Source organism: Sceloporus undulatus, chromosome 1 (genome assembly GCF_019175285.1).
Source record: "Sceloporus undulatus isolate JIND9_A2432 ecotype Alabama chromosome 1, SceUnd_v1.1, whole genome shotgun sequence".
Taxonomy (NCBI): Eukaryota; Metazoa; Chordata; class Lepidosauria; order Squamata; family Phrynosomatidae; genus Sceloporus; species Sceloporus undulatus.
The window spans coordinates 33,621,267-33,636,117 of record NC_056522.1 but is presented as its reverse complement, the minus strand read 5'-3'; the positions used below and the strand labels follow the sequence as shown (position 1 = coordinate 33,636,117).

The 14,851-nt window shown below is 37.4% G+C and overlaps 1 protein-coding gene across 1 annotated transcript in view; it reads right to left on the bottom strand.

Moving 5' to 3' along the window:
* SYT14 (synaptotagmin 14) overlaps positions 1 to 14,851 on the bottom strand; it is a 120,774-nt gene that overhangs the window by 86,734 nt on the left and 19,189 nt on the right. The window contains 1 exon segment of the mRNA XM_042462833.1: positions 6,052 to 6,216. Within this exon segment, the coding sequence (XP_042318767.1) occupies positions 6,052 to 6,216 (165 nt within the window).

Below are 14,851 nucleotides of genomic sequence, written 5' to 3'. Positions count from 1 at the left end.
AGGAGAGGAAAGCCAGAAGTGGAGAGAAAGGAGGACTGCAGCAGCACTGCTGATCCAAGGACAGAAGGGAAGGCACCTCAGAAAAGAACACTGAAAGGAGAAAGAGGACTGCAGGAGCCCAAGGAGAGGAAAGCCAGAAGAGGAGAGAAAGGAGGACTGCAGCAGCACTGCTGATCCAAGGACAGAAGGGAAGGCACCTCAGAAAAGAACATTGGGAGGAGAAAGAGGACTGCAGGAGCTCAAGAAGAAGAAAGCCAGAAGAGGAGAGAAAGGAGGACTGCAGCAGTACTGCTGATCCAAGGCCAGAAGGGAAGGCACCTCAGAAAAGAACATTGAAAGGAGAAAGAGGACTGCAGGAGCCCAAGGAGAGGAAAGCCAGAAGAGTAGAGAAAGGAGGACTGCAGCAGCACTGCTGAACCAAGGCCAGAAAGGAAGGCACCTCAGAAAAGAACACTGAAAGGAGAAAGAGGACTGCAGGAGCCCAAGGAGAGGAAGTCAGAAGAAGAGAGAAAAGAGGACTGCAGCAACACTGCTGATCCAAGGACAGAAGGGAAGGCACCTTAGAAAAGAACATTGAAAGGAGGAAGAGTACTGCAGGAGCCCAAGGAGAGGAAGCCAGAAGAGGCGAGCAAGGAGGATTGTAGAAAGAAGACAGCGGGAGCAGAGTAAGACTAGAAGAGGAGACAAAGGCAGAACTAAAGAATTTTATAAGATGCACACAAGGAAGGCAAAAGAAATGAGTCAGCAAAGAAGGCCATCATTTGAAGGGAACCCTAGACCATCAGACCAAATGGCAATCTTAGAAGAATTGAAAACCTTGTATAATGATATGAAAGAAGACATCCAAGCACTGAAAAGAGATATGAAAGAAATGAGGAAGGAAATTAAACAAGAGATACGTCAAGAGATTAGGACTGAATTAAAGGACATTAAGGAAACTTTAGGTAAGGCAACAGAAGACATCAGACAGATGGAATTAAAGGTAGAAAAAATTGAGGAAAAAACAAACAAAGTGAACAAGAAAGTTTTAGAAATAGAGAAGAAACATGAAAAAGACCTGGATGAGCGAGCCCTCCAAGATTTGAAACAACGGGAAAACTGCATTAAGATTAGGGGATTAAAAGAAAAGGAAGATGAAGATTTATACGAATACTTAGTCCCTAGACTGGCAGAGTATGTGGGGGCTGAACAAGAGCACTTTCAATGGGAAATCAGTAAAATATTCAGAATAAATTCAAAAATAGCCAGACAGAAGAAATTACCGAGAGACGTGGTAATTTATTTTACCCGTAAAAAAATCAGAGATGAAATTATACAACTTAATTACGAACATAGCCTAGAGGTAGAAGGAAAAGAATTAATTATCTATAAGGACATTCCATTAAGAATTTTGAAGAAACGGAACGAGTACAGACCACTGATAACGCTACTGAAAAATAACGATATCATATACAGATGGGATAGACTAGAAGGCGTGATATTTAAATACAAAGCAGAGACTTTTAGAATAAACTCGATCTGGAAAATGAAAGATTTCATCAAAAAATATAGAGGAGAAATGGAAAAAAGAAACGACCCACCACAAGAAGAAAAAGATAAAGACAACAAAGACAATCAGCCAGAGGCAGAAGAAGAAGAGAGCAAGGAGGAGGAGGAAGGAGAGATCTAGAGAATAAGGTACTATTAGATCAACTAACATAAATAAATAAATAAAATTAAGGGAGTAAAATGGATAAAATGAAAGTATTATCATGGAATGTAGGGGGTATGAACTCTCCACAAAAACGGAGTAAAGTGTTTCATTACGTTAAAAAACTTAAAGCGAATGTAGTTTGCTTGCAAGAAACTCATATAAAAGAAAAAGATAATCGACTTCTTAAGAATAGGAAGTTAGGAAACGAGTACATATCAGCAAATGAGAAGAAAAAGAACGGTGTGGTGTTCTATGTCGACAGTAGACTTAAAGCGAAAACAGTGTTTAAAGACAAAGAAGGCAGGTACTTAGGCTTAGAAGTAGTGTTACAAAATGGAAAATGTTTGATGGTGGGCATTTATGCCCCATTGGATAAAAAGGAACAATTTTATACAAATTTGATTGAGGAGCTATCTAAATTTAACTATGAAAAAACATTAATTATGGGAGACTGGAATGGAGTAGTCAACCCAGAATTAGACAGAAAATCTGAAAGAAAGATTAAAAAAACACAGGGGAAACTCCCAAAAGCCTTTAAAGAACTAATTGAAGAACAAACACTACAGGATGTTTGGAGGTTTAAATATAAAGACTCTAGAGATTTTACTTTCTTTTCTGGAAGACATAACTCTTTTTCCAGGATTGATATGTTCTATGCTTCTAGAACGTTATGTAAAGATATTTTAAGAATGGATTCGGAACCAAGAACTATATCAGATCACAGCCCGCTGACACTACTAATAAAAATAATGAAAAATGAGTATGCATGGAGATTGAATGAAACTCTGCTACAGAAAGAGGAAATAGTGGAAAAAGCAAGGGAAAACATTAAGCTATTCTTTGAAGAAAACCTGAAGCCTGATATCGAGGTAACAACGGTGTGGGAAGCTTCCAAAGCTTATATGAGAGGTTTTTTTATGCAACAAAATTTCATACTAAAGAAAAAAAAGAGAGAAAAACTAAAGTTGATGTACGATATGTTGAAAAAGAAAGAAACAGAATTAACTGAAAACACAACTAAGAAAAAAATTGTGAAGGAGATTAAAACGATAAAAAAACAAATAGAACTAGAAGAAAATGAAGAAATACAGAAAAAAATTAAATATTTGAAGCAAGCGCAGTTTGAACAAGCAAACAAACCAGGCAGATGGTTGGCATACAGATTGAAAAAACAAAGAGAAAGAAATCTCATTACTGAAATAAAACTTCAGGAAAAAACACTGTCCACGGACCAAGAAAAAATAAAGAAAGAGTTCCTAGATTTCTATGAAAAGTTATATAAAGGAAGTATCATCGCAAAACAGAAGATACAGGAATTCCTGAAGAAATCAAGCATAAAACAATTTGATAACCAGCAAAGAGATATACTGAACAGGCCGATCTCCGTAGCTGAAATAACAGAGGTTATCAAGAACAGTAAGAAAGGAAAAACTCCAGGTCCGGATGGTTTTCCGCTCGAGTATTATCAGAGATTTGAAGATCAGTTAATAATACCATACAAATTAACACTGAATGAAATTGGGAAACAAAAATATCCAGGATCATGGAAGCAGGCAAACATCTCTCTTATAGCCAAAGAAGGCAGAGATCCGACAGACGTAAAAAGTTATAGGCCAATCTCTCTGCTAAATACGGATTACAAGTTATTTGCAAAAATTTTAGCAGAAAGATTTAAAAAAGTATTAGCAGAGTGGATACGAGAAGAACAAGCTGGTTTCCTGCCTAAAAGACAACTAAAAAAGAACATACGTGTAATTCTAAATGCCATAGAGTATTATGAGAGGAACAACGGGAAAAGTCTGGCACTTGTATTTATGGATCTGGAGAAGGCATTTGATAATATCAGCTGGGAAGTAATATTCACCATGATGGAAGAAGCGAAGGTAGGAACCCAATTTGAGACATGGATTCAAGAAATATACAAAGAACAAAGTGCCAGAATAATTGTAAATTATAGCAAAACAAAAGAATTTAAGATCACCAAAGGCACGAGGCAGGGATGTCCACTATCCCCACTACTGTTTATCTTTGTGTTAGAAGCATTAAATAACAGAATCAGAGAAGAAAAACAGATAGGAGGTATGAAAATTAGAAATAATGAATACAAAATGCGTATATTTGCAGATGATATTGTGTATATATTGGAAAATCCTACAGAAAGCATAGAAAAACTAACAGAAATCTTAACGGACTTTGAAAAGGTCTCAGGCCTGAAAGTAAACAAAGATAAGACATCTATGGTGACGAAAAACCTGGAGAGGAAAGATGAGATTTTATTAGCAGAAATAAGTGGATTCACGGTAAAAAAGAAAATTAAATACTTAGGAATATGGATCACAAATAAAAATGTAGATCTCTACCATAACAACTATGAAACAGTATGGAAAGAATGTAAGAAAGATCTTGAGAGGTGGAGAAATTTAAGGCTATCCCTATTGGGCAGAATCTCAGTGATTCAAATGAGTATATTGCCTAAAATGCTATTCATATTTCAAACCATACCGATATTACACACTTTCAAACCATTAAATACGTGGCAAAAAGAAATCTTGAGTTTTGTTTGGGAAAAGAAGAAAGCCAGAATAAAAGCAAAGATTGTCTGTGACGATAAAGATCGTGGAGGACTAGGCTTACCAAATTTAACGTTATACTACTATGCTGCAGTGCTGTCATGGATTGTGGAATGGTTGTTATTGGAAGATGACATATTGTTAGCACTAGAGGGGGACAATTTGAGATTCGGTTTACACGGGTACTTGTTTTATAGTAAACATAAAGTACACAAAGAATGTAAAAACCACATATTAAGAAAGGCTATGTTGAATGTTTGGGAAAAACTAAGACCAAGAATTTCTCAACAGTTACTATTAGCATGCTCGCCCCATGAAGCCTTCTTCAACAAGGAAAAAATTCCTAGGACTAAATGGATAAAATATTCTGATTTGATGAAAGAGGTAAGGGGAATGAAAGAGTTAAAATCCCAGGAAGAGCTGAAGGCAGTGGGCATCAATTGTCATTGGTATTTATATAGACAGCTGAGAGAGAGATGGAGAATGGATGAAAGATTAATGGGGATTAGTAATAAGAAATCTAAATGGGAAGAAATTATAGAAAAGGGTGAGAGAAAGATGATAACCAGGAATTACAAAATGTTATTAGAGTGGGAAACTGAAGAAGAAATAATTAGAGACAGTATGATTAAGTGGGCACAGAATGTGGGACACATTATTGACTATGTAAAATGGGAAAAAGTTTGGAAAGGAACAAAATTTACAACTAATCAAGAACTAAAAGAGAACACCTATAAAATGTTATATAGATGGCACTTAACCCCACAAAAGATTGCATATATGTGTAAAAATAAGAAAAGTAACCCACTCTGTTGGAAATGTAATACAGAAATTGGTACCTTCTTCCACATGTGGTGGACATGTAAATTAGCAAAACAATACTGGGTTGAAATATACAAAACAATAACTATAGAACTAAAGATACCAATTACTTTCAAGCCAGAAACATTTCTTTTAGGTATGATAAGTGATGAACTAAACAAAACTTGTGGAAAAATGTTATTTTACTTATTTACATGTGCCAGAATAAACTATGCAAGATACTGGAAACAAAAAGAAACCCCCTCGGTAGAACAATGGGTGATGAAAGTCTTCGAGGTTGCAGAAATGGACAAGCGGGCATGCTGGACTAAAAATAAGACAGAAGAAGAGGTGGGGAAAGAGTGGCATATCTTTTATGATTTCTTAAGAAATAAGTGGAAAAATGTAATGTTTTTGTAAAATATTGTTTATGTTAAAAATAGTGGAAATAACGGGAATTTTATTTTAGAATATTGGGATGTGTTAAGAGAATGTCAAATAGCATGAAGTAAGAAAATTTCATGAGAAATGTGATGTGTAGGCTATAAAGAAGGAACAATGGGAAATACCGGACTCTTTGAAATGTATGAAATAGTAAAAAGTTAATGATTTAGTGACAAGGTATTACCTAAGAGGGAGTGAAGAAAACATGATAAGGAAAGGAAAGATAAAACAAAAAGAAAGAAAAATAGTGAATATATCTATGTATAAAGCTGCAAGTAGCTGGAAGTGCATTTTATGTTAAATGTATTTTACAAAATGTCAGAGGGACATGTAGGTATGCAAGTGTTGGTGGGAGGTGGGATGGGGGAATGGAGAAGGTGTGTAACGTAAGTATTAATGTTATGTTATGCTTTGTAATGTAATATGTCATGTGGAAAAATTTGAAAATAAAATATTAAAAAAAAAAAAAAGAAATATTTTCAAATTATAACTAAACTTTTTTCCCCTTTACATATTACACTAGGGATAAAATTTGATACTTACAAAGCTTTTCCTGTGTATTTTTTCTGGCATTGTATCGTGAATTGAGGTCAGGTAAGCCTCCAATGTTTTCAAAACACATCTTCTTGTTAATATACAGAAAAAGAATCAACAACACGACAATAAACAGCCCAACTGCTGACAGAAATCCAACTGCCTCAGGAGATACTAGAAGAAACAGAAAGAATCATTAGAATAGAAAGCATTAACTTTTTATAAAAATTAGATTATTAATCACACCCAGCCTCAATCTTATGTTGAAATACATAAACATAACATAGGTCCAAAACAGACAGGCAGACGGGGGTGGCTTCCAGGCACTCCAGGAGTGTGGGGTTTACCTGACACATGTCCCCAGAGCACCCAGAAGCTGCCATGAGGCTGTGCCAGGACCACCTATGGTGGCCCAAAAATGAGCCCACAAGGAGCGGATCTCTTCCACTCCTTCTAGGACCGCAGCAGGAGGCACCCTCGGGGCCACAGCATGTGTTCACAATGGCCCACGAGCAATTAGGCTGGGAGCAGCTTTTGGCTGCTCCTTCCTGCCCTTCTGCTTCACCCCATAAATTAAAAGCAACATCCTGGTTTGACTAACTTCATGACAGAACTGGTCACCCTCTAATCTGGAATTTCACATTTTGCATTCCAAAAATTATATCAATATCTGAAAATTTTAGCGTGAGATTCCATCTCCAGTGGTCCCGCCTCTGATATAGCACAATTCAACAGCAGCCAGCAGGAAGATTATAAAGTCCTACATGGCTTGGGCCCAAGTTACTTGAGGGAGCACCTCTCCCTACATAATCCGCCCCGCACACTCAGAACAACAGGCAAATATCTATTGGAATATCCTAGGGTGAGATTGTCTGTAACTCACCAACAAGCATTTACATCTGTTGCTCCTGCATGTTGGAATGGACTCCCTGAGGAGATTCATCTCAGCTCTTCCTTGGAAGCTTTTAAGAAAACGTTGAAGACTCACCTATTCCGCTTGGCATATCCCCCCTGATCCTTCATAGAGATAATTACCCTCCTACCCCATCATCTTCCAATGTTATGAGTACTTGTGATGATAATTTGTCATTATGAGATTGTAAAATGTGAGATTGTGAGTTTTAATTTGTTTTTATAGGATGTCTTTATATGAGTTTTTTAGTGGAATGTTTTTTACTGTATTTTATGCTGTAATATGATGTGTTGTACATCTGTATTTGTCTGTGAACCGCTTTGATCTCCCAGGAAAAGCGGTATAAAAATAAAGATTTATTATTATTATTATTATTATTATTATTATTATTATTATTATTATTAAGATTGAGCAAGAGGTAGTTCAGACTGAAGGCCAAAATAGACGGCCTGGTAAAGCCGGCTTCTCATCAGCTTGGGAGTGTGGTATTTAGATGTGCCACACCCCCAAGCCAGACAAAAGCCGCACCTGCAATTACGTGTTGACTGGCTTGAGGGTGTGGTGTTTAGATGCCACATGGCCCAGAGATGATGAAAAGCCAGCTCCAAAGGCAAAGGGGTGGCTTTTTTCCACCCCAAATAGGAGCAGATCTTTTCTGCTCCTATTTGGGGGTGGAAGCTGGCTGGATTGGGGCCGCACGTCGCAATCAGGGCCGTCTGTTTTGCCCGACTTTCACCAGCATCGTGATTCACTTTACTGTCTTGTAAACAGGTCATGTTATGACCACAATTTGGTGTTAAATGTGACTTTTTTTACATGGGAATTCATGCTTTTATTCATCAGTATTTCTTTCTCTCCACTCACTTTGTGCCAAAAAAGACAGCCCTGAAGGGGCAGCTTGAAGCTGCCCCTTCCAAACATGGATTGGGACCACGGCAACCACACACTGCAGCCCCAATCTGCCTTCAACCCAGCCCAAAAAGGAATGGAAAAGATCCGCTCCTTCTTTGGCCGGCAAAAAGATGGCTTTTGCTTCCCACTGCAGCCCCATGGCAGCTTCAAGCTGCTCCAGTGACATGCATAACATAAATGCCATGCCACTGGAGTGTCTTGAAGCCGCCCCCACCATCTGGGTGGCCACCTGGCATCTGGGCGGCTGCAAGGCATCACAACATGCAGTGTTTAAACGTCGTGCATCGATGACACCCTGAAGCAGGAGTATTTGTTCCAGGCTTTTATCAGTCTACAATGCCAGTGTAGACCAACCCTCAACTTATAAAAGCAGTTGGCAGAAATGAAACACTACAGAACAGCTGTACTCACACCATGTTGTAAAAAGACAGAGCATGAACTAACACAATAAGGAAGCAAAATGTGCATATCTGTAACTATTGGAATCAAGATGCAACATCAAATATTTATTTTAATTAATTCATGCTTAAAGGACAGGTAATTAATTAATTCAATATAGTTTAAATGATAGACAGCCCTTGTTATTTTTATCTAGGAGTTACTCAGTATATAAAACTGTTCTATTGCAACCATGAATTTATAATCAACATTGTTATTATCCTATAAAACACTAAGCTGAATTCTAAGCTAATGGACAAACAAGCTCCACTTAAAGTTTGAAAACAAATGTTATACTATCTGTACTGTCCTTCACAGAAGTGCTATACCTAAGGAGATTTTGTGAGGCAATTAATACCTTAGTAAAGAATGAAACTTTAGCTTCAGCTAGACTATTTAATAATTCATCTACTTTAACACCAAGCGCAAGTCTTTTGAAATTATCTGTCTTGTATCAATTTGCATTCACAAACCCATGTTTAGGGCTATAGACAGCCTGAAGAAGTCATGGGTTTACTCTGATACCTTTGAGAAATCTGTAACACACAGAAAAATAGCACTGAGCCCCATTTCTGTTATCCAAATAGGAGACACATTGAGTACTGCGTATTATGTGGAACTGTATTCACTCATCTGTTTAAGGTTAAGCATTTAACTTTTCATGAAGGAAATACTAACCAACATTAGTTAATTATCAGAAACTAAGTGTAACCACCAATCAAGTTAAATATAAGAAATACATCACAGTTATACAGAAGATGCATTCAATTTAAAATATCTTTGAAATTATGGCCTTATTAATGACCAGAGAGAACACTATTTACTGAGAAGTTTTAAAACAGATGTAGAACACATTTCTTAATGGCTACACCTTCATGGAAAACTATTTATAAAACTCAAAAACTTTTACTCAGCACACTGAATGGATACTGATAAACGGTGTATTTTCTAATAAGGATTAAGTAATACGATGCACATTTTCGTTTCGTCACAGAATAATGGGTGAAAGAAGGGCATCAAAATTAATATCATAAATAAAATGTCAGTATTAAAGAACTAATATCCAATCATACCAACACTAGTTATGAGTTCAACAAAATATATACCAACAAAAATAGTTTTCAAGAACATATCTTTCACTATGTTTAAAACTGTATTTTACAAAATTAAAAATAAACATGACCTTTTAGAGTAGTTTTAGAGTAGCTTTCTACATTAGAAAATCATTATTTATTTTATATTTTTCTTATCTTTTCCCACAAGTAATTCGGTTATATTGAAATACAGTCCATATACAGAGCAGAATTATTAACAACATTAAGTAAAAATGGTTACCTACAATAGCAAGAAACATTTCAAAACTTTTCTTCTCTACTTAAAGTGTTCAGTTCAGCTGCCCTGTGGTGTACGCAACCATATATTTATCTGACTGCATGCCAATGATAGCTTAATTATTCATGTTGTCAGTGCAATCGTATCTGCCTTATTTACAAAATAAATGAGTATAGACTTGATCTGAAACCTATCATATGTGCAATGAATATAACATTTAAAAGATCAATATACTGTAATGTGAAAGATTATAGTACTTTTCTAATGCTAAACTGAAGAAAAGCAAACATGGTTATTCAATGTATAGACAGCATTTATTTTACAAGAATATAACTTCAAAGGTTTAAAATAGGTACACTAGGAAGTGTAACTTGTGAAATTGCTTCTAAAAATGCTCATCAGTTGGCTATTTGCTCTATTTATCCATGCATCCATTTTGTTGTTGTTGTTCTTTAAAAACCTGCCATCTGTGCCTACATAATTCTTATCAGCACTTGTTATCCCACTGTCTCCTCTCACTTGGATACTTGTCAAGGCCGGACAGATAGTCATTATGTTGTCTCTACATATAGCTCTCAATTTGCTTTCTTGGCTTAATTAGCCCATTATCTTTTACAACAGAGTAAGAACCATTATCTGCCTTAATGTTATCCCAGATGTTGTCCCCGGCATTAAAAGGTTAGCACAGACATCTTAGCACTGAAATTGTGGCACAAGAAAGCAATCAGCAAGTGTCAGGTAGATGAGAGAAACGTATGATCCTGGGGCTACTATTACAAATACCATTGTACATCAGATAGATGAGCTTCCTAACACTTGACCTAGATTGGAAACAAACTAATAGTATGTGTGTGGGGTTTTTTTTACTATGATTTCCTGAATCAATTCAAGCATCAGATAATAACTCCCCTCCTTGCCAGCCCTCCCCAATCCACAAAGTATTCTTTCTTTTAACCATTCATTTCTTCAAACACTTTATTTTCATTTCTCCTTAAGGCTGTACAGTATTTAGATGAGCTGATGTGATGTAATGGAGCATATAAGGAGAAGGAATAGTGGAACTCTTCCCATCCTGGTAACTTTGGACCCTTTCACAATACATATACAGTGGTACCCCGGGATACGAATGCGCCGGGTTACGAATTTTTCGGGATACGAAAAAATCCCATAGGGATTTATTGCTTCGGCTTACGAAGGTTTCTTCGGGTTACGAAAAAACCGCGGCGCTATTTTCCGCCACCGGAGGGCAGCAGAGAGCTATTTTTCCATTAGCGCCTATGGGAATTCGGCTTACGAAGGTATTTCGGGTTACGAAATTAACCGCGGAACGAATTAATTTCGTAACCCGGGGTACCACTGTAGTGCTATGTTTCTATATCAACTGTCATAGTTCCTCCAGTCCCTATGGAATCCTGAGATTGGCAGTATAGGAAGGGGCATTTAGATTCCACAGCCAAAGAGCACTAGTGCCCCACTGAACTAAAAATTCCAGCATTCCTTAGAATGGAATGACACAGTGGAATCATAGCACAGTATTTGTGTAGTGTGTCAGGGCCTTGGTTATCAGGTGTGCTGACTTGCTGATATACAGCACATCTGTGCACAACATAACCTGTGAAAGACAGGTTTGGGGATTCCTGCCATTACACTAGCCCACCCATGAGTCACTTGGCCCTAACTCTGGAATATATGTTTTAAAACACAGAAGATCTTAGCCATCACATCCCTGATACTAAGCATTGTACAAATATTTAAAAATAAGACAGTCCCTGCCAGCAAGTTTATAGTATGACAAACAGAAAGGGAAAGGACATTAGTTCCTCTGAGAAAGCATGTGAGACTTATCAAACAACTTTCTGGAGAATTCCAAAGATTACACTAGATGGGATCCACATATGCAGTGTCAAATATTTGCCTCTGCTATCTTTATTCAGAACAGGGAAATTAGTGAAATAGACAAAAACTTCATTAAAATCTCTTATATATAAATGTCAAGAACATTCTATAATATTCACAAAATGATATTTTTATTGGGGCAACAAAAACGCACAATTACATGTTGCAAGTTTTTGAAGTCACACTGGCTTCTTCATCTGGCAAATAGGAGAAAAAAATTGAAGATGGTAATCATAGGCCTGCATTTTCTGTTTCTGGTTTTAGTTCAAATGGTAGGGAGGGCTATCAGCAGGCTGGCACCTCCCTCTTTGGCAATGCGGTCACTGGCAGATTTTCAAAGTCAAAGAAATTTAGTGTCCATTTGCAATTCAATGAAGATGTTTCCATGGAATCCAGCATGTCTCCTTCCTTTGTGAAGCCACAGGCTCCTATGTAGGTAAAAAACACTGAATATCTCAAGAAGTCTTTATGTTTTCATCAGGAAAACTTTAGGTGGTGTAGAGGTAAAGCATGCCAATCAGTGCCAATATTAGAAAAAATTGCTTTACCTTTGTTGGAGGCAGAAGCCTCAGATGGCAAGGTCCCAGTGCACTGGCTCTCTCTTTAAAATTCCCCTGTGACGGCTAAAATGTGGTATCTTGAAATCCAAAAAAGATCTAGGTGTAGCCGTGTTGGCCATATAGCAAGAACATTCTTATTTATATTATTCACATGAATAATATAGAAACGATGCGATCTTACATAAATTTGCCATTAGATGGCACTATAGTTCAACTATATTACAGGGACTCATGTCTGTAATACCTTGTTTCAGTTCCCATTAAAGTAGAACTACTTTTGGTAGCACAAACTTTAGACAGGATCCAGCCAAAATTAAATATCTAACTTCTATTAATTTGTACATGTCTTTAGACATGCAATCCCTTACACACATAGTTGGGAGCAAATCTCACTGAATTTAATGCAGCTTAATTTTGACTGGATGTGTAGAAGACTGCACTGCCTGCTACTTCCTACTGGGTAGATCATGCCCCTACTTACTTGCACACAATAAAAACAACATTCAATCTGTAACCAATAATGTGGTGAAACTGACAGCCTAAAAGGGCTGCCCTGGGACCAGGCAGGACCTGTTCACAGGGCCGTGGCAATTGTATGCGCCCGGCCCCAATTTGGGCCTTCGCCACGGTCCCCAACTGGCCCGAAAAGGAGTAGATTTTTCAGCTCCTTTTCTGGCCGGTTTTGGCCCATCTGTTTCAGAAAAAAAAAACATGACCAGGGCTGCTCCTGGCATCATGTGCACACTCCACCACCAACGCGACATGACAGTGGCCCTTTTCGGCTGTCTGTTCGAAGCGAATGTTACGCAGCACTAAATATGCAACAAGCTTATGTCATAGTTCCTAGATTTAGGTTAGTAATAATTTATCTTTAATGATCTATGTTTTGCATTAGAACAGTTGTTTCTATGACTACCAAACACTTTAAAGATAAATCTCTCTGTTTATCAAAATATTCACTGTAAATGCTATGTCAGAATGCAATAACAAGGGCAGTATCCAGACTCAAGAATAATTCAGTTTGACATCACTTTAACTGCCAAGGCTCAGTGCTATGGAACTCTTGGAATTGTAGTTTGTTGTGGCATCAAGAGCTATCTAACAGAAAAGGCTAATTTCTCACAAAACTACAATTCCCAGAATTCCATAGCATCGAGTCATGGAAGTTAAAGTGGTGACAAATTGGATTATTTTTGTAATGCAGACACAGCCAATGTCTAATTAAACACTAATTTTTTATTTAACTGCAGAACACTAGGGAATAGCTACATACCTGTATTAAACAGGTTCTTTCATACTCAAACATTTCTAACATATTAGCCTGACATGTTTTAGAATACCTTTAATCCCATTTGTAATTCTAAATCAAGTTACATAGCATCTATTTCTAGAAACCGCATGGGATGACTGGAAAACATTACTCCCATAGTGTCAGAACTAGCACCACAAGAAATAACCACATTACCCACTGATTTTACAAGCTCTTGTGAACAAAAATTGCTAGTGTGTGATGGGATCTCATGGTACAGGAGCAACCTGCATATTACACTACTATCACATGAGTCAAATGTCATATACATACAGTTGTTAATTCATTTACATTCTGGACCACCCAGGTTTTTGGAACATGGTGTGATCCATGTGCAAATTACATGGTTCATGGAGGGCAGTGGTGGACAAGTTAAGAGCTAATAGACGGAAGTTAAACATTATGAAGGCCCTGCAGACAGGCAGTTGGAGGGTCTAAAAATTTTGTCCATTTTGCATGGGGTAGCTACACTCCCCCAACACAGTAGCTATGTAGCCTGGAAGTACTCCTTGATTGAAAACTGTCACTACAGGGCCAGATGGCTTTGACAATAAGGTGTGCTCACAGCCAATTAAGGCTAATTTGCAAACTATAGCTGCTCCTGGACTGGGATAAAATGGCTGCAGTAATTCGTCTTCTAGTAACTTTGCAATGTTCGCAGAGCCAGGTATTATAAAATGCTCTATGTGATGCTTACCTTGAAGAAAGTCCAGAAGATATCTCATACAGAACAATAGGTGAGCATATTACACCTCTTTTGACAACTTTGTGCCAACTGCCAATAATCCCTAGGCCAATTCAAGGTGTTGGTACTAATCTATAATGTCTTGGATAACTTAAGATACATGTACTGACTTGGGTCCTGTTCAGCTGCCTTGGGTCCCATGACTTAGCTGAGATTTAAAATCAGGCAGAAAGACTTTGTGTATGGTAACCTGATGTAATATTGGCTACTTTAAATGCCAAGGCTTCTCAGTCATTGCATCTCACAGCTCAACTGTGGTGTTTCTTTCCAAGAGAAAGATACTTGTCTCCCCACACTCCAAACACATGCAAGGGGTCAGATTTAAAACATATTTATCTGTACATGCTTTCTTATTGCAACCCAAGTGCTTTACTTGTTTTGCTGCTTGTTTGTACAGTTAGTTTTCTTTTATTTACCGTATCTAAGTTTTCTAGTATTTTTCTTGTATTTTTGAGATATTTGTAATTTGTAATTCTGAACATGTTTTATGAAGGCTCTTCGGTGCCCTTGGGTTGTATGAAAAACAGGGGGATACGAATCAAATACTGTACTGTATTATTCAGTCTTTGGACTGAAAATGTTGAGTGTCTCACAATCCCAGATAAGAGTGCATTTGGATGTATCATGACATTGATAAACTCAGAATATTAAAATGAACTGTGTGAAGTTCAGTGCTCTAAAATAAATTTACTTCCAAATGTTCT